General features: G+C 37.9%; 2 protein-coding genes and 1 pseudogene across 4 annotated transcripts; all 3 read left to right on the forward strand.

Annotated features, from left to right (window-relative positions):
• Positions 1–3142: 3142 nt before the first annotated feature.
• Positions 3143–8712, forward strand: LOC137734705 (beta-amylase 2, chloroplastic). 2 transcript variants are annotated; one of them, XM_068473968.2, is made up of 9 exons: positions 3143–3663; positions 3791–3871; positions 4331–4534; positions 5448–5642; positions 5887–6051; positions 6259–6519; positions 6610–6828; positions 7232–7451; positions 8450–8712. In XM_068473968.2, the coding sequence occupies exons 1-9, from the start codon at positions 3385–3387 to the stop codon at positions 8470–8472; spliced, it is 1647 nt and encodes a 548-aa protein (XP_068330069.2). In that variant the 5' UTR covers positions 3143–3384; the 3' UTR covers positions 8473–8712. The 2 variants fall into 2 exon arrangements, with proteins under 2 accessions (XP_068330069.2, XP_068330068.2); XM_068473967.2 differs by having other exon boundaries at positions 3193–3663; positions 6610–6849.
• A 4546-nt stretch (positions 8713–13258) lies between these two features.
• On the forward strand, positions 13259–18966 carry BAM7 (beta-amylase 7). Its single transcript, XM_068473259.2, has 11 exons — positions 13259–13804; positions 14078–14646; positions 14967–15248; positions 15736–15813; positions 16024–16227; positions 16533–16727; positions 16965–17129; positions 17213–17473; positions 17778–17996; positions 18178–18397; positions 18638–18966. Exons 2-11 carry the CDS (start codon positions 14188–14190, stop codon positions 18673–18675), a joined length of 2121 nt encoding a protein of 706 aa, XP_068329360.2. The 5' UTR covers positions 13259–13804; positions 14078–14187; the 3' UTR covers positions 18676–18966.
• On the forward strand, positions 18862–20612 carry LOC137734329 (F-box/kelch-repeat protein SKIP4-like; annotated as a pseudogene). The gene is made up of 4 exons (XR_015964436.1): positions 18862–18923; positions 19347–19491; positions 19669–19886; positions 20029–20612. The product of XR_015964436.1 is annotated as an F-box/kelch-repeat protein SKIP4-like (transcript).
• The last annotated feature ends 94 nt before the right edge of the window (positions 20613–20706 follow it).

Genomic DNA, 20706 nt, shown 5'->3' on the forward strand with positions numbered 1-20706 from the left:
CTAACCAAGATAGGCCCGCTGGGCTCTACTGGCTCCCTAGTAATGCTAATTTTAATACTAAAGAATGATTCAAATCATTTTGACCAAAGTTAATCCCTAGTAATTTAATTAGGAAGATTCGTCCATTGGATTTTTGATCCATAAGTTGCTAAGATACTTAAATATTACGTACAACAACATACTAAAGTTTGGTGATGATCCAACAATCGGATCGTTGTTTGCTGCAATGGTCAAGTGACGGACCTTAAAGAAACTAGGTTTATATGGCAGAATTTTACAAATCAGGTGTCAAATATGGAACTGGAGTATCAAATGTAGTCTAAAAGAATAAAGTGGGTCCTTGGGCAACGCTCCACTGCCATGCGCCGCCGCATTCTGCGGTCGGTCACCTTGATTCGTCGAAAAATTCACCTAACTCCAAAACTTTTCAAATTATACCAAAATGAAGATCGTGATGAGTGGAGTAAGTTTTATACCTATGAGGAAGCCTAATTTTTGCGGAAAGTTTCCTGAAATTCCCACAAACTGTTGAAAACCCTAAAGTGGGTGAACCTAGATTTGTCCTTTTCGGTGCTCTGCCACCCCCAAACTTGTTTGGGTTTTGTTCTTCGGCTCAGGAAGAGTGGATTGATGGTGGTGGTGATCGGCGTAGCTTTCAAAATCAACGGATCTCCACCGTGGCACCTTCGGAACCGACGAATTTAGTTCTTCATGAAATTGGGGTTAAACCAAGTGAGGTTTGGGTGGAAATGGAAGAGGGGACAATGGTGGTTAGTTTCTAGGTGGTGGTGAGCCTCAGATCGCCGAAAAAATGGACGGAAAAGTCACAGACGGGTTGGGTTGCACAGGTCAAGGGGTTTTGGGTGATGCTTTTCTCCCCTCTCTTTTCTCTCATTTCTCTCCCTTCCCATTGGTTCACTGCCTTCCCTCTATTTCTGATTCGTTTTGCTCCCAAAAGTGGGGGTTTCCTTTTATAATAACCCTTATTTTAAACGCCTCTAATTTCTTTGTTTCAACTCCGTTTCGCAAACGGTTTTCGCCTACGCATTCGAGGAATCCAACTATATTCAAAAACACTAAGTGTGACCCTGATAATTAAATTTTGTAACTAAATAATTATGAAAATCAAACTTTCACCTGCGGAATTTTAATGGTTAATTATGAAAGTCAAACTTTGTAACTAAATAATTAATATTCTAAAATGATCTAAAATATAATTAAATAAAATCGTATAGATATGAAATACGTAAATTAAATAATGAAATTCTAGGGATGAGATTTCACAAGAATTCTCCCAAAAATTTGTCCAACTACCAGAACTTCAATCTAGTTGTTAAGGCCCAAAAATCTCACCTACAAGGCACAATTGTAACTCAAGGGCCAATCATTGTAAAGCGCCACAAGCCAATCTTAAATTTCTACAAAAGTGTGAAACGAGGGGTATGTGAATTTAAAATCATGCACGCTAATAAAACAATAATTTAATAAATTGAACATTTGTATAATCGTTCTAAGCCCATGCAATTTATGGACATTTATCATGCCAAGTCATATTATGATATTGACGCTATTAGCAAATCATGTTAATCATGCTACATAAAGCCGCGTGCCCCAGATAGGATATTGAATCAACCAAAACTTAAAACTGAGTTGCCTGAATGATAAACAAGATCAAGTTCAACCTAAAGCCGCGTGCCCCATTAATAGAGAGAAAAAAATCTTTCCCTTCTAAGCGTATACAAGAAAATGAGAAAGAAAACAGTGAGAAGCATTTCCAAAGTGGAGACTGTGGAACCTGGTGCTCGAAAAAGACGTCATGAGCAGTGTGCTCCACCCGAGGTTAGTAACTCTCTTCAATGTTATACTAAAAAGGAACCTATAACTACAACCAATAAAAGGAAAAGAAAGACTTGGCAAAAGGAGGAGTAAGAAAGGAAACCAATGGATTCCCAAGCTAGAACTTGAAGGGATCTCTATAAATTGGAGAAATCAGTGTGATGAAAAGAGACAATAACGAGGGAAATGAGGGGAACTAAGACAAGATTGCACCAAGCACTAAAGTGCAAGAAACCCTAGTTCTCGAAGGATAAGCTTTCCTTATGTTCTGAGGATTTCCTTAAGCTTCACTTAAGCTTCCTTAGTCACCGCAAAGACTACCAGAGTATTAAGAACCCTAGAATAGTTATTCTTAAACCCTGCAAGCAAGCACAAATTCTATCTCTCATGCTCAAACAGTGAACTTTTAGCTTCCATGTCATCATTCACTTAGGAAAGTTACAATTTATGGTAATCATTCATTCATTGTTAAATCGGAGCCATTGATTCAACTGGAATACTTCTTAAGATGTGCTAATTCTTTTGATGTATTTCACGATTTGGTGCCAAAAACAAACTAGGGAGCTGAGAGTTTTCATCTGTGCTCAAATCCAACTTCATCAAAAGGTCTTTAACACAAATCATCAAAGTATTTTCGTTTTTTACCACCAGAATATTCTACCAAAAAAATACAAAATAATGCTTATTAGGAGATTTGAACATAAAACCTCCCAAGTAAAATAATGCTTTTGTTTTATAATATTTATGTTATCACTATTTATTGAGAATGATAGATGACTTAAAGTCATTATTCAACATTGACATCAAAATAAAAGCATTAATTGTGTTTTTTTTATTTTCAATCATATTTGTTTTGAAAGTTGTTGACTTTATAGAGCTTTTGAAAAAAAAAAAAGAAAAAAAAAAGAGATTTTTATTGCAAGTAGCGTATTGAGATTGATCCAATGCATCATGGTCTCTTACTTTAAAATTCAATCTATGTTTTCCTTGATATTGATCCAATGCATCATTTTGGTTCATCACTTTTAAAATCAATCAATGTTGTTTATGAGATTTGATCGAGAACATCAATATTGTACCCCACGTTTAATTCCGTTTCATTTATCCAATGCATCATTTTGGTTTTTCACTTTCAAAATCAATCAATGTTGTTCTTGAGATTTGATCGAGAACACCAATATTGTACCGTTTAATTCCGTTTAATTTTTTATTAGTGTGCTAATATGACACGTGAGCACGTCAATTTAAGTCTAGATGTGAAGAGCTGCTGCCCAATTAATGACGTGTGCGGTGGATGATGGTCTGTGACCGTCCATCCGTCAGCGCTCATACCCGCGAAAAATAACTTTTTGTGTTAGAGCTGAAATAACCGTATCTTGGATCCGTAAACCTCGTCACAGGTTCTCTCCCCGCCACTCCACCTGTTTGGTTCCCGGGAAAACTGTCTGGAAAATGAAAAGGAAAATCGCCTTACACCGCCACTCCACTTCCCTTCAGAAGTTCCCTACAGAGTAACAGTGGTGGCTGCCGATTCCGCACAATTCGAAAATGGCACAATTCTCAGCTCCTCAAGTATCCAGTACGCTGAGGGCGCCACGCAGGCCAATTGCTTGTTGCAAGGCGACGACAATGGCTTGGTTGTCGTCCTGCACACAGACTGCGGTAGCATCCCTTAAGCTCACTCCGGGGTTTCGGGGCTTGCCGGAGCTCAATTCCTGTCGTTTGAGAGTATTGGGGAGTGATCGGTCTCGGAGTTTCGCCATGGCAAGAGACAGTGCTGAGGGGACTGCGGTGGGTGATCCTGTGGAAAATGCTGGTCGCAATCAGGTGAGGATATGATTAGTCTGTTTAAACTTTCATTTTTCAAATTTAATTGGGGTGCTTTGTTTGGAAGAATTGTGTTGATGCAGTGATTAAGGTGAAATTTGGAAACTTTTTCTGGTTTTGATGATAGGCTGAAGATTCTTCAACAGAAAAGTTTGAGGAGCGTGATTTTACTGGCACGCCGTATGTTCCTGTGTATGTGATGTTACCGGTGAGTTTCTGAAGCACTCCTTTCTACTATGTGTATAGATGAAATTTGCTATTGTGAACTGTAAGTTGCAAATATTCAATCAATAAAATTGATCAAGTGAAATCATATATGAAAATGTGATCCTAATTAAACATATTGCTCTATAAAAGACTGTCTAGCGACATAAAATGGTATGTTTGTATTTGGTTTCTAATCATTGTCTTGTCAAATTGTTAGATTTTTAATTGATATTGTCAATTAAGTGATATCATGTTTCAATGTGTGAATGTGCCAGATTAACAATTTAGAAATTATACATATCTTTGTTGGGTTTGAACCGTTCAAATCACAATGAGACTTGTGAACAAAAATTGCTGTTCAAGTTTTTGTTTTTATTTTTCTTCATGTTGAAGCTATCTTTTTGTACAAGTCAAGGCTAATTGTAGTTGTTCTGTGTTTCACATTGGGGGAAACTGTCAGTTGGGTGTGATCAATATGAATGTTGAGCTAGTTGAGCCACAAGCTCTGCGAAATCAACTACAAGTGTTGAAGTCGGTTGGTGTTGATGGTGTTATGGTTGATTGCTGGTGGGGAATAGTAGAGGCGCACAATCCACAGCAATATAATTGGAATGGCTACAAGAGACTTTTTCAGATTGTGCGTGATCTTAACCTTAAGCTACAGGTGAGTAGTATATGCTTATACTAGAATTTCTTTTTTCGCTTTGGGTGTGTGTTGTAATATTTCTTTTCTTTTCGTATTCTGTTTCTTGTTTCCCTTCAGTATCTTGTGCACTCTTTAAATAAAATTATGAGAGTGCAGTTCTTACCTAAGTTAACCTGCACCAATCTCCGAATTTAGTTATGTCATAGAGAACTGATACTTTTAAGCTTCCTCATACACTGAGATGGTTCTGGAAGTATCATATTTGCCTCTGACATGATGCACTTTAGTTGCTTTTGGACATAAATCTGTTATTTAAATAGGTTATACCGTATGAGTTTGTGAAGTTAACTTAAATGAATCACTGTAAACGCTAAACATATATTCCTTACATGGTTAAAAAATTTCTTCCCTTGGCTTGGAAACTTCTTTGACTTTAGTTGATACATGATGTAGAATTGTAGATATGGTTTATTTAGAGTTATAGATGTAAACAAAATAGACACTTTCGTCGGTGGTGGATCACTCAGATAAATGCAGTAATTCACGAGAATAAAGTATACTTTAGTTGATAAAAAAAGAAAGTATACAATAGGTCATTTATACACAATCTGTACAAGAGACAGTTGCTTATTAATAAAATCTGTCAGTCGAGATACTTATTTTGAAACAGTTGAAAAGGCTTTGATTTATACAGATAATTCAATCAGGGTGATTTGTACTAAGCTATCCTTTTTTAATGAGTTGTCATTAGTAAATGGGACTATTGTCTTAGGTAAGTGGCATAATAGTCTTGAGTGGATTCTGAAAGCTAATATACTGATAACGTTTCTGTTGTTATATTAGTTTGTGAGACTGCCTATCATTAAAATCTCATTTCAAATAGGATATGGATTTTCTACTATATGTTTTGTCATACTCTATATTGCTGTAGGTCGTGATGTCATTCCATGAATGTGGAGGCAATGTCGGGGATGATGTACATATCCCACTTCCTCACTGGGTGACAGAAATTGGCCAAAAGAATCCTGATATATATTTTACAAATAAAGAAGGGAAACGCAATGCTGAATGTCTCACATGGGGAATTGATAAGGAGCGAGTTTTAAGAGGCCGTACTGCTGTTGAGGTATAGTATTCTGGAATTACTTAGTTATGCTGGTCTTTTATTTCTAGGGTTTGCCATTGCTCCATTCCTCCTATATTTGTCTTCTTTTACATGTTCCACTCATGTTTTAGAAGGAAACTATTGTTAAACCTTTTCCAGCTCCTATATTTGTATGCTATAAGAATCAAAGCTTATGAATTCTTCAGACATACTGCTTGATGCTGAGAATTTCTATTCTGTTTATTTATAATGAAACCAAATGCAGGTTTACTTCGACTACATGAGGAGCTTCAGAGTTGAATTTAATGAATTTTTTGAGGAAGGAATAATATCAGAAATTGACGTTGGATTAGGTCCGTGTGGAGAGCTACGGTATCCTTCTTATCCTGAACAGCATGGTTGGAAATATCCTGGTATTGGTGAATTCCAGGTACCTTGGTGATAATTCTTTTCATTACTGGGCGATTAATAAGGTGGCGGCATGCATGATAGCTAGGGACTGACAGTTATTTCTGAACGTTAAGTTAATAGCCCTTTATTCATCTATGGTTATGACCTTAAGCCAGTAGTTCATTTGATTTTTTTACTTCTTTCTGACCTTTGAAAAAATCCTTTGATTCAACCTGGTTCGGTGCAGTGTTATGACCGATACTTGATGAAGGATCTGGCACAGGCTGCAGAAGCAAGGGGCCACTCCTTTTGGGCCAGAGCACCAGATAATGCAGGTTCTTATAGTTCCCAACCACATGAGACAGGGTTTTTCCGTGACGGAGGTGATTATGATAGCTACTATGGCAGATTCTTCCTCAATTGGTACTCCCGTGTTTTGATTGATCATGGTGATCGTGTACTTGCTCTGGCCAATTTAGCTTTCGAAGGCACACACATTGCTACAAAGGTGAGTCGCTTTCTTCAGTTCTTGCTTCTTGGACATTAGTTCTTCACAGGTTTTCGTTTTGTGGAGTTTCTTTATATGACTTATGAGCAGGTATCAGGTATCCACTGGTGGTACAAGACTGCCAGCCATCCTGCTGAATTAACTGCTGGATTTTACAATTCCTGCAATCGTGATGGGTACGTGCCAATATCAGAAATGTTAAAAAAGCATGAGGCTGCCCTGAATTTCACATGTGTTGAAATGCGCACGTCAGACCAGCATCAGGGCTTTCCGGAAGCACTGGCAGACCCCGAGGGATTGGTTTGGCAGGTAGCAAGCACAGAAATCCATGTAATTACTTCCTGGATTATAAGTGTACGTAAATTAAGAAATAAATACAAACCACCAACATTTGAAAAAGCGTGTGGCTGGATGGGATGAAATTTGAAAAGCATCATTTTGAATTTGGAGTGAATATGCCTTTTTTTTTTTACTTGGGAAGGGGGACACCTTTAGTATCTGAGTTAGTTGTTATTTTGTGAATAATTTATCTGCTCAAATTCATTTTTCTCCATCACAAATGTTTCAAAATTTCTAACTACATGGGCAAGCAACCATGTGAAATGTTAATAAATCCTCCATGTCAATCTGCGTTGAATACTTAATCAAAATGTTATTTGTAAAGCATTTTCTTCGTTTTTATAATGATTTTGGAGTTGACATTGGCTTGCAGGTGCTAAATGCTGCATGGGATGCTGACATTCCAGTCGCTAGTGAGAATGCTCTTACATGCTTTGATAGAGAAGGCTACAACAAGATATTAGAAAATACTAAGCCCAGGAATGATCCAGATGGCAGACATTTATCAGCATTTACCTACCTCAGATTAAGCCCAGTTCTCATTGAGAGGCATAACTTAATGGAGTTCGAACTGTTTGTCAAGAGAATGCATGGTAAGAGTTGTAAGACAACACGATTCTCTTCTCCTACATTTCTACACACTCAAGCATGAGCACACATATGCACAGACTTGCATATATTTCATTTTATAACGAGAAGAATGATTTATACAATGCACTGTATGGGACGTCCTCTTGCACGCTCAGAAGTGTTTTTTCTCAGATTATGTTGTGTTGTTTGGTTACACCCTTTGAATAAGAACCCTGCATAAGCCAAAATCAGGGTTCTCTGATAAGCTCTAAATTCAAGCCTTCTCTCTAAAACTTGAGCTTATGCAAGAAGCTGAAATCCAGTTAATGAAATAATGTAGAGGGTCGAACGTACATTCTTAGACTCATGTATATGTGTGTGTGTATGTGCAAGCATGTAACTTCTTCTAGCCGCAGGATCAACATTTATTATACAAAGGGTCATTTGGTAGAAGCTCTTCATTTACACATTTCTTCTCATCAAAGCTGCTTCAAACTGACCCTACACTCATATTTACTCAATTTCTTACACTCAAAGACATGGGGAACACCGCTATACAGTTTCGCAATGTATCTCACATATACACCATGTGAGCGGTGTATGACAAACCGCATGAATAGCCATGTCAGGAAAAATAATTTGAAGATTTGCGTTAAAATTCTTTTTTCAGCATGCAGACGATGAAGTTGAGTTTTGCTTTCTATATAATAGTGTACCTAATTCCCCATACTGTGTTCTTTAAACAAGACTTTCACTCTGCAAGTCACCGTGTACAGCATGTAGAAAGAAAATTAAAGCATATTCTTTTGTCCTACACATCTCTCAATTGTTACTGCATTTTTTTTTTTGTCGGATACATTACCGCATATAGAATCTGTATCATATCCCTGCTGCTATGATCTGTACATACACTTGCTATTATGAGACGATGATATGTCTCACATGGTGTAGTTCTTTCCTTGTTTTTTCTGTTGGGCTGGTGACCAGGCCCTGGTCTCACATCTAACACTTGAAAACGCAGGAGAAGCCACTCCTGATGTTTAGATCAACTCAAATAGACAGCACACCGGTTTCAGGGGACGGACGCGGGCCTTGCTGCTTCGGAGAGAGAGTAATAAAATCTTCAGATTCGTCTGTGTGTGCAAATCGACGGTATTTAATACTGTGTTATAGGAGTAAAACAAAATATAATAGCATTCTACAGGTTTGGTGTATTAACTGATAAAACTGTGGTTACAAACTTGTTACCTATGATGGTAATTTATAAGATATTTCCATTCGAAATCTCACAAATGCATACTTATGTCATGAGCCCTGTTTTTAGCATGAAGTTACTAAAAGAGTCGAGAAAGGAAACAAACAACACCCCACTTGCAAGTGATTCCAGATCAGCTCAGCTACGATAGTTGTTTGTGTGGTTGCAAACGTTGACGGGGGCTAAATTGCACAAATCATTAGTGTGCGAAGCGTGTTATATGTCAATGTTACTCGTGTCCACGGGTGACATTGATACATGACTCGCACCGCACGAATGATTTGTGTAATTTGAACAATTTTCAATTGGAGATGGCGACAATTGATTGTATTGGTATTGTATGATCAATAATGTTTTTAAATGCAATTAATAGTTAACATGATGGATAACATTGTAGAAATCTCATGATTAACTACTTAATGATTGTTAGTTTTAATCAGACCTCGCAAAGGGGTCATGTTTGCCTGTTGTTTTTGTGTCAAATTCGTTATCTTAATAGATCGTGTCGTGTCAAACTTATTATCTGAATGGATTTTAAACTTCAAACCGAACCCCGACTCAACCTGTTTTACCTTGTTTTTCCCAAGTTGTAACTCATCATCTTCAATGTTGCCTATTTTGCCTTTATGGGGTATCTCACCGTTTTCTATTGCGGCTCCATCCTTTATTCCAATCCTTAGGAAGTTGTCGATGGATGGGAGGCTTAAGGTTAGTATTGGTAGATCTTGTGCCAACGAACATGCTGGTTTTGGGGGGATCCTTTCGCTCTTCCAAGGGTGGGGTGCTAGCTGCTTTTGCTTCAAATACGAATTTTATAAGTTTAGTTGCGGCAGAAATTCTTGCCTTTATTGAGGTTGTGCATATAGCTTGGGTTATAGAATGGAAGCATATATGGATTGAAACAAATTATATGTTGGTTATTCATTATCTTTTCAAGGCTTCTATGTTGTCCCTTGGTTCCTTATGATGGAATAGAAGAACTGTCTATGGTGACTTTGTCAAATGCGGTTTATATATACATATATTTATTGAGAAAGAAATCAGGTTGCTAATTCTTTAGCTTTATTTAGGGTATTTAGTTATACTTATCACTAGTGGTCTACGGTTCTGGATTTTGTTGCCTTAGCCCATTCTCATGACATTTCATTTTGCGCCCTTATTATCTGTTTCGTTGATCATTTGGTCATGGCAAGTTTTGGCTTAGTCCACCCGCTTGTATATTTTCTTTTACATTCCTAATATTTCCTAATAAAAATGGTGGAGGAGGGAGGGGTGGGGGGTTTCTAGGTGTAATAGTCCTCATCCCTACGTGGGAGATAGGTACCTTCGCACACGGTCATTACTGAAGAGCTAATTTCATCTAATCTTTCTTCATTAAACTTGTGAAAAAAAACATCCGAATTTTGTAAGTTCCTTTTGATTCATCAATACAATTACAATCACTTCATTAAGTACTACATGAATTTTAATTAGATGAAAATATGAATTTTAAGTAAAGCAAAACAAAACATTAAGTATTTTCCTAAGCAAAAAAACCAAGGATAAACGAAACCCTAGCCGCTATCTCTTCTCTCCTTCCTCTTACCAAACCCTAAATCTAAGATCTCCATAGTAGCTGACACTGGCTTTAGCTTGGGGCCGGTAGCAGCCCCTTTCCCCATTTTTCTGCCCTTCCTCCTTCATTCTCTAATGGATTGCTACATATCTATTTTTTTCTTAATATTTTTGTCAACAGGTGCCTCATTCATGAGGTTATTTGCATCTCTCTTAGTTAGTCCTTTAATTTTATATTGGTCGTTATCGACTCTTTATGAGTCTACTTTTTTATAATCAGTATCTTTGTAGATGTTGTTGTACACAAAATTCAGGTATGGATGCTAGTTGGTTCGTTGTCAATTTCTCTTTGGAGTCAGCACTACTCATTATCGAAGAGTATCATCTTGTTCATATTCAAGGTTTCATGCGTAGAAGTTCTCAGAAGCCAATTCACGGAGTGATTAACCTTTTCATTAGAAAAGGAGTTTCTTTCGTTTGGAGTGCCATCTCAATCCTCCATGTTTGGGTGTGGATGATTTCAAAATCTGAATGTGTTCCTTTGCTTATTCTCGGGCATATCTCGCCCTCAAATCCACCGTTATGATGGCAACTAGTTTGGCCAAGTTGGCCTTTTATTTTTGGTTAAACTTTCTTTGTATTGAGGACCACTTGAATATTATCCTAGATGCTCTCTTTGATATTTGTTTCAAGTTTTAATATTGTAATAAACTGCTACCGTTTCATCTAAAAAAATCAAAACAAAGCGTAATACTGAGATGAATCATTGAAGTGGACGTGGATGTTGGGTACTCAACACTCGTAGGAAAGCAGCCCAATAATGAAAACTCTCATATCGGTTGCCATCCAAAATTTTGGAATTTTGTGTTGTCTGAATGATTATTCTTCTTTTATTAAATTTCTAAGGAAAATGAGAATGGTTTGTAAAAGTTTTACAAATGAAATTTCAACTATCTGGAAAGTGATTGTGATTTTCACATTATTTTTCTTTTCTTTTTTTTAATATACTCGTGTTTATTTTTGGTCATTTAAATTGAATAAATTCAAGAGAGTAAAAAAATAACAATAAATATAAGCTAAAAGAGGAGAAAAAGAACATGCGAAAATCAGTTTTATTTTCTTATAAAAATCAACAATGGATGCATAATAGGAACAAACAACGACCTTAGAGCAAATGACCATTTACCACAATGGAAGAAAGATATTGAGTCCTTACTTGACGATATGGGTTCAAATTATGTTGATTATTAATCTAATATCTAATATAACAAAATCTACAGTTTGACAATTTAAAAAAAAAAAAAAAAAAAAAAAAAAAAACCGACCTTGAAGGGAGACATTCATTAGAAGCCAAAAATTTAGAAAAAGTAGTGAATCAGATTCCTTTTAATAATAATAGGCATTAAGCAATTATGACATTGCATAAAGTAGTGGTTCAGATGGTAGAACCGTAGAAGCAATTGTTGAATTAGTGTAAATATTTCTATATGTATACACACCAATGTACGTAACGACAATCCTTTCAAGTAATAATTTGCAAATTCCTTTCGCGCATCTTTTGTAATGCTCATGTATTGCATTTTAATCTCTTATATCTAATTTTTTGTGATTTATTTCTTCATCACTATGCCTAAATCATTTTTGAAAGTTCTTCACCCAAATATAACCTACAAGAATTTGTCTCCATTTCATGTTGAAAAGTTGTTGTGGTTTTATCCAGTTAATTAAAACATGTTGAGAGTCTAAATTATGTAACTCTTTTGGATGTTTTAAGACAGAGTATATGTCACTTGTCTCGCCAAAAAAAAAAAAAAAATTAAATTAAAACAACGTCGTCCTGGGCAACAAAAAAAAAAAGATAGCCAAAACGACGTCATTTTTTAGCCAAGTCTTAAGAAAAAAAATAAACATTTTATCTTCTTCGTGGCCGTCTTCTTCGTGAAGGTGCCGCTGCTGAAACTTAAGAAAAAATATAAGGCAGTCGCTGCAATGAGACCAGCCTTCGACTTTGAGGTCCCTAACAAATTTCAGGTAAGTTTTCGGCTACCTCAACATGCCTTGGGGCATGCCTCAGCTGCCTAGGCGTGCCCCGACAATCCTAGGCGAGTTTTTCGCCAACTCCCACAAAACAAAGGCGGCAAGCCACCTGCCCAACCTCCAAGGCCACATAGGCGCGCCTCAAAGCGACTATTTTAAAATACTGATCAAGAGTGAAATCGAATGTGTTTACTTGTATAAAGCTAGTATAACATACTTTTATTGCTGGTTTTAAGCAATTATCATGGGAAAATTAATGACAATCTGATTTTGTATCTTATAGGCAACATATGGAAATTATTGGCTACAATGGAATCCTAGGTTCTTTGTTTCTTGTTCCACTAGCAATTGCAAGGTATAAGGCACTGATAGAAAGCAAAAAGAGAATGGATTAACAAAGACTTAGAAACCAATGTGAACATGTGTTTGCCTAAGTTTGTAAACAGAAATAAGATATAAATGAAAGTAGAAATTGGGTGTAATCACTTCATGATTGAGTCAAGACTACAAACATTCATAAAAGAGATTTTTGGGCTGAAAAGCGGATTTACATTGCAGAAAATGAAACATAAATAAACTTCGAAATGTAAAAAAACAAGAAAAAGTCAAGAAAGATTCATAATGATAATCATTCTAGCATATCATAATCTACAACTAATAATCCATCCTAAAATGTCATATAACGAAGGATAAATGCTAATAATCCTAAAACTTAATGTTCAACGGCTTATTATGTGATTATATCTTCTATTTTAGAACGTCATATCAATTGATAAACATAATTGTTATCAGCACTTGAAAATATTCATTTTTCTCTCTTTTCTAAATTATTTTCAAAAGTAACCATCATCCATCCTTAAACATCATAATCATCTAATAATATCATGATCAACAGATAACAATCATTCACGTAAACAGCTCAGAGTCATTACCATTCACTTTGACAACGGTCCTGCAAGTTGCAACTTCACGTGATTCCTCTTCCACACATCAGGACACACACAAATCTCGTGTCCTTGACGTCCCCACAGCCCACGCTCTCGGCACGTGCGACACGTGTCACGCCTCACGCCCAAACCGTGAAACGCACCCGTTCTCCGCATGCTTACACCCACGCACGCCTCGTTCGTGCCAGAAAATCCCCCAAACACGCTCGCACCTCTCACGCGTGAGAATCCCCTGAGCGCCCCCATCCTCGCATGCTCGCACGCTTCCCCCTTCCCAACCCTCTCCCGCCCGACCCGACCCGCCCATCTCTGACCCCCTCCGCCTTCCTCTTCGGAGCCCTGGCCTACTCCTCGTGAGATGACGCCGTACTATACATTTCCGGTCGCCGGAAAATTCGAGCACGGAACCCGGTGAAGCAGCTAGGGCTTCTGAAAGGCGGAAGAGAAGATGGATCGGGTAGAAAAGTTGGATTGGGGGCTCTGAGTGAAGACGAGGAGGTCGAATTCGAGTAGGAAATGGAGAATTCCGGCCAATGTGGAATCAATTTTGCTATAATTCGGTCGTCCCAGCTAGTTTTAGAAGGTAACTCAATTCACAATTTGGAAAAGTTTTGCTTTTTGGTCATATTTTGATTCTGAGAAAGTTTTTTATGAGAAAATTTAAAAGCTTTCTTGTTTGTGACTTGTGTGGAAAGTAATAGAGAATAAGCGCCTTGTTTGGCGGCTGAGAAAATTTGAGTCAACTGATTAGAGCCAAATAGGTGTAAACAAGTCAATTTAGTAGGTTCTGTGCCTCTGTAATTTTAAAATATAGTTGATTTATTAACGTGAGCTATGGCTAAATCTAATCCTTCAGGTGGTTATGTGGCGAATTAAGCAGTGATGTTTCCACATTCATGGTAGAAGGATCAAGAATCTAGGATAATCAGGGGGTTTAAAGTGTAGGATAAACGGAATAACGAGATTATGGCATCGGATCTTCAGAAGTTAATCACAAGTGAAGAAGATGATGACGAAGAAATGGAGATGGACGTGAAAGAAGAGGACGATGGCGATGAAGAAGATGATGAAGATGGAGAGAAGCATGTTGATGCCACCCAAATGATGTTGGGCGTTGATGGGGAAATGCCAACAAGAAGTAATAATAATAACCGTTTTCAACAGCACCATCAATTTCAAGAACAAGTGGGGACTCCAGGAGGGGGAGGAGCTAGGAGGTGTAGACCGATAGAAGAGAAGGAGAGAACTAAGTTGAGAGAACGGCAGCGCAGGGCCATCACTGCAAGGATCTTAGCAGGGCTGCGGAGGCATGGAAATTATAATCTTAGAGTTAGGGCTGATATCAATGATGTAATTGCAGCTTTGGCTAGGGAAGCTGGCTGGGTTGTTCTTCCAGATGGAACAACGTTTCCTTCAAAATCTCAGGTACTTCTCTCTCAAGCAAGAAGCTTTTTTCTTTTTTCTTTTTCCCTATTTTGAAGAATTTAGCTTCCTTTTTTTTTATTTTTTTTAATTTATGACCATGACTGCATATTATGTTTAAAAATTGATCGTCTTCCTATAAAAGAAAAAAAATTGATCTTCATGTGGTTCATGCATTGGCTGATCTTAGATCATGAGTGCATGTTTGGTTTTGGCTTCCTTAATGAACCTGTGTATGACATTTAATGCATCTTATTGTGATTCTCATTTCTAACAAATTTCAGAAAAACCCCAATGGGAATCTTTCTATTGAACTTTTACAGGGTGCAAGGCTGGCTGGTGTCAATTCTGCGCCAGTGACATCATCCTCCCAAATGGTATCCCCACATACTCCTGCTTGCCTTAAAGGAGGTACTTCTAGCTATCAGAGCCCTGGGGAGCTTAATGCTTGTAACACCAAAGGTGTTTATTTGCCCAGTTTATCACCTTATGATCTCCCCTCAAGTGCTCGGTCCCAAAGTTCATCCCTTGTGGGGGAAGGAGCATGTCAAACAGAGAGTCATCCTCTTGTAGGTGGCTCCATGGATAATATTGGTGACAAACAGGTACTGTAATGAGAAATCCTACAGTCTATGACTCTATGCCTACCAAAATATAAAAAATCAAAAATTATTTTACCCCATAACATCATGCTTTGTGCATTCTGTCATGGCATCATGTGTGACGTATTTGTTGAGACTTCAACTGTGGTATGGGTTTCTGGATATATCTCTTGGTATGCAGTTGTTGAATTCTCTTATATGGTCATTATTTGTACCATCTTGGTTAATTTTGTTATCACATATCATCAGGCGTTAAATAGCACAAATAACAGTAGCCTATGTTAGCAAATGTATGGAGGCATGACTCTGCATTATACTGTCTTCTTTATGCTTATAACTGCATTGCAATTTACTAGGACTCCATAAGTGGTGAAATTCTATTTCTCATATAGTTCATTTAATTTCTATTAATGTATACTTGAGTTAAGTTATAGCTTCCTAAGTTGGGCAGTGTCACATTCTTCAATGCACATTAATTATTTTTTTGTAGATTGTTGACATACCCCTGAAGTTACAAGAACGTGATTTCTCCAGCACCGCTAACATTCCAGTTTATATAATGCTACCAGTGAGTTCTGTAACTTTCCTAATATTCTTTTACTATGCAAGTTAAATTGTTGGTTTTCTGCTTTTCAATAGGTTTGCTTTTTCTACTTTGTATCCTGCGTTAGAGGTTGCCATGTCAAGGAGTTTGAGTTTTGCTTGACAGATACCGGTTGTTTTTAAGCTTAGTCTCTAATCTATATGCTCTTTATCATGTCTTTTATTTTGGTGGCAGCTAGGTGTCATTAATATGAAGTGTGAGCTGGTTGATCCAGATGGTCTATTAAAGCAGCTAAGGGTTTTGAAATCAGTGAATGTAGATGGGGTTATGGTTGATTGCTGGTGGGGAATAGTAGAAGGACATGCTCCACAGGAGTATAACTGGAATGGATACAGGAGGCTCTTTCAGATGGTGCGCGAGCTTAAGCTGAAGCTACAGGTCTGTTTTATATGAATACGCTATTTCACTTGCAGAAGCTTTAACAACACAAGTGGTTAATTGTTTTGCCATCTTTGTGGTCATTTTTATCCTATTCCTTTCCATGGTTTTCCTGTAATGCTTGGCAAAGTTTTGTTTTGTCTTACAATGTGGGAACCAAGTAACTCACTTCCCTTTCATGCTCCGAATTCACTCACTATTAACCATTGCTGAAAAAATCTGGAGATTATAATCATTTGGACATAGTTGCTTTTGTTAGTTCTTCCGAAATTTATTTGGGTCTGATGGGCAACTTCTATGTTAAGGTTGTGATGTCATTTCATGAATGTGGAGGCAATGTTGGTGATGATGTGTGTATTCCACTGCCTCATTGGGTGGCTGAAATTGGTAGAAGCAACCCTGACATATTTTTCACCGATAGAGAGGGAAGACGTAATCCTGAATGCCTTTCATGGGGAATTGACAAGGAACGAGTTCTAAGAGGCCGGACGGCTGTTGAGGTATTACAGTAACATATGATGAATGAGACCTTAGTCTTTCTGCTTGCAATAAAAATGGGTAGTGACTGTATTCTTTGTATGTCAAACCATTTACACCTATTGATCTAAAAACTTTTTTTTGTGTGGAGAATCTCAATTAATGGCCTGTACAGATGGCAGTTATTCTATAATATTCTACCATTTTTGAATGGTAGTCCTATATACTCAGTGTCAAAATGCTAATTTTTGCTGATATAGGTATACTTTGACTGCATGAGAAGCTTCCGTGTAGAGTTTGACGAGTACTTCAAAGATGGTAATATCTCCATGATTCAAATTGGACTAGGTCCGTGTGGGGAATTGCGATACCCATCTTGTCCTGTAAAGCATGGTTGGCGATATCCCGGTGTCGGTGAATTTCAGGTAACTTGTTGAATAATGTTATATCTGTTTACAAGTGAATGGGTCTGTCTATTTCCTCAGCCTGAGCATTTAAAAAATTGCAGTGTTACGATCAGTATTTGCTGAAAAGTTTAAGGAAGGCAGCAGAAGCAAGGGGACACTCCTTCTGGGGTAGAGGTCCGGATAATGCAGGTTCTTATAATTCCCGGCCAAATGAAACCGGTTTCTTTTCCGAAGGCGGTGATTATGATGGCTACTATGGCAGGTTCTTCCTTAACTGGTACTCTCGAGTTTTAGTTGATCATGGTGATCGGGTGCTTTCTCTAGCAAGGTTAGCTTTCGACGGAACCTGCATTGCTGCAAAGGTGAGTCAGCTTCCATCATTTTGAACATAAATGAAAGATGAATGGTTTAGATCTGATATTTGAAAGAAGATTAAAAGCATAGAAAAAATAATTAGGAACTTACCTTGCAAATGTGGCCAAAGCATTGAAATAATACCGAAGACAAAATTATCCATGTTGGATTCTAAGTTTCAAGTTTTAATCTAGAATGAAGACTGTTATGCATGCCTAATATTGTTGAGTGTTGAAAGTTTTGCAACCTTAGAAGTAATTTGGCTAGTTATGGATTGATCAGTCAGTTTGCTATATTTTAATTGTTAAGCAGCTATCAGGTCTTCACTGGTGGTACAAGACAGCTAGTCATGCAGCTGAATTGACTGCGGGCATCTATAATTCATGCAATCGTGATGGTTATGCTCCAATCATGACGATGCTAAAGAAGCATGAAGCTACTGTAAAATTAGCGTGTACTGAATTGCACGTGTTAGACCAGCATGAAGAATTCCAAGAGGCACTGGGAGATTCTGAGGGTTTATTTTGGCAAGTAAGCATCAAATTTATCTGAAAAGTCATGGAGTGCCAAGCTTCAGCACTTTTCTTGATTAGAATCTGTCTGTTTTGGGAACTACTGGGATTTGTTGTGAAAGATATACCCTAAATTGAACAATATATGCATGTTCGCGGTGGAAGTCTTTGGCAATTAATACTATAATCTACCATTTCAGGTGCTGAATGCTGCGTGGGATGTTTGCGTACCAGTTTCTAGTGAGAACACTCTTGCTTGTCATGATCGTATCAGCTACAACAAGATATTGGATAATTCCAAGCCCTTGACTGATCCAGATGGAAGGCATTTGTCATCTTTTACCTACCTTAGGCTCAGTACACTCCTAATGGAAAGACAAAACTTCATGGAATTTGAGCGATTCGTTAGGAGAATGCACGGTAAGGCACTTTTAGTTTTATTACATCTGATCAGTGCATTATTCTTGATTTTGTTTGATGCATTCTTGATCTAGTACTAGAATATGGGAACGTAAAATAACGATATATGCTCGTATAAAAGCTACTCCATATTGGAGAACATAAAAGAAAAAATGAAAAAGAATCAGAACCAGTTTACATAGCTGTCGCTGTCAATTTTCTGAAGACGGTTATGAGTTGTAACTTTCAATTTCACTGCAGGGGAAGCTGTTGTTGATCACCAAGTATATAGCAAGTAGAACGAAGTCTTGCCAGATAGTGTTTTATTTATCCTCTTGAAGGGAGAGGTTTGTTCGGTTAGTGTATTTTCTTCTTTTCTTAGAGAAAAAGAGGAAAATTTTCATAGCCCCAAAAATTGTTGTGCTCATTAATTTCCAGATGCGGGTATTAGTATTAGTATTAGTCAGTTACCTATACCAGTCGATATGACAGTGGCTAACGACGAGATTCAACTATTTTGTAATCGAACAGCGATCATGATTGATATGTAAAAGTAATTTAAATGTAAAATCCTTGTAGCTTTTAGAAAACATTGCTTGCGGAAGTACTTTTCTCCAAATTGCAGTTGCTTAACGTGTTCTTTTACCGCCATAAGCAGCTACTGACCGCGGGCCACCCAACGGAGAATGCTTGACAAGAATCAAAGAATTCCCAAAAGGAGCCACTCAGTATTATGCTTAGACGCACTTCACACTCCTCTTATTGTAAAATATATCGGTGCACTTAAAAAAAAAAAAAAATTCCCCAAAGGATTGTTCATGGAACTGCGATCGACATTCTTCAGACCGTATGTCCTACTCGCCAAAGTTTTACTTCTTGAACACCATGTCACCGGGCTCATCTACATCGAAAAGCCGCCCTGCGAAGTCATCCCATCTTTCCCTCCTTTCCTTTAATGATGTATTACAAGGAGTCCATACGCTCGATCTTCCAGAGTTCTGAAAGCCCTGCCTTGTGCTCCTCGCTGTGATTGTGGACGAGGGACTCTTTTCGTTTCCATCCTCTGCTTCGCCGGAACTTCCATAATTCTTTCTCAACCATTACCTGATCTCAAGGTAAAAATACAGGTACAATCTGAATTCTATCAGTACATAGCAATGAATTATCAAATGCAAGAAGTTCGACAAAAAACGTACTATGTTTTACCAGATAAAGTGATTTGAACAAGTTATCCAAAGCGGCAGTTGTCCAAGGTAAGAAATCATCCCGGTTCATTACAACAACCACAGTAGAATCTCATAATCTTACCTGAAGTGCAACAGAAAACTTACTATGTTCATGGGCTTCCGCCTCGCATCCTGAAGAGAAAGGGAATGGGTTTTGAAGTTCCGGGAAAGAAAGTTTACTTGCTGGGTGGTTGCGGTTGGTGTGAAGATGCTACTGATGAGGTCTACAGTTATAATGCTTCCCTGAACGCTTGGGGTGAAGCTTCTCCCTTGTCCACTGCTAGGTATTTGCACGGGTGAAGCTCGAATTCAGGTTCAAACTTCATATATATTTCACCTGCTCGAACTTTCTGAGCATATTGATTGCTCATTTGTTTGTTATGGTAAATCTTAAGGAGCTTTGGTTCATTTAATTTGTGCATGCAGGTGCTATTTTTCTTGTGAAATATTTTATGACAAACATTGTTCCTGAAATTGAGGATTCTGTGGTGATGGACGGGAAGGTTTACGCTTGTTGTGGCACTGGTGCTGTAACTGCTCATGTGCACGCTGTTGTTTATGAACCGTCAATGGGACATGGCAGTACGCAGAATATGACATGGTTTCGGGCTGGCGAGGTCCAGCAGTTGTCATAGGCGGAACCCTCTGTGTTGGATCAGAGTTGAGGAACCAGGCTGATGATGTGGGAGAAGGAGAGGGAGTGGATCCCTGTCGGGTTGCTGCCATCACGGCTTACTAGACCGCCCTGTCAGCTCGTAGCTATTGGGAAGAAATGTTATGTTGTGGGAAAGGGGATTGGCAGAGTGATGTCTGATGTGAGAAAGGGGCTTGTCAATTCAGTACCTGAACTGAGTTCAGATGACAATGTAATTGGCTGCAAATGTTTATCGATTTGAAATTCTTGTATCCGAAGGCATATTCGGAAACTACCATTCTTGTATTCAAGTACATGCTTTGATGTATTTGGACGTCTCATAAAGATGAATTTAATTCAATTATTTTTTAAGGTCTTTTGGATTGTAATTCTTAAATTTGAAGCTGTGAATTTGTGTCAACACTATGCTTTTACAGCTTCCACCACCGGGAATTTAGCAAGTACTGGAA

This window comes from Pyrus communis, chromosome 7 (assembly GCF_041283825.1).
Source record: "Pyrus communis isolate YQ-2024b chromosome 7, ASM4128382v1, whole genome shotgun sequence".
NCBI lineage: Eukaryota > Viridiplantae > Streptophyta > Magnoliopsida > Rosales > Rosaceae > Pyrus > Pyrus communis.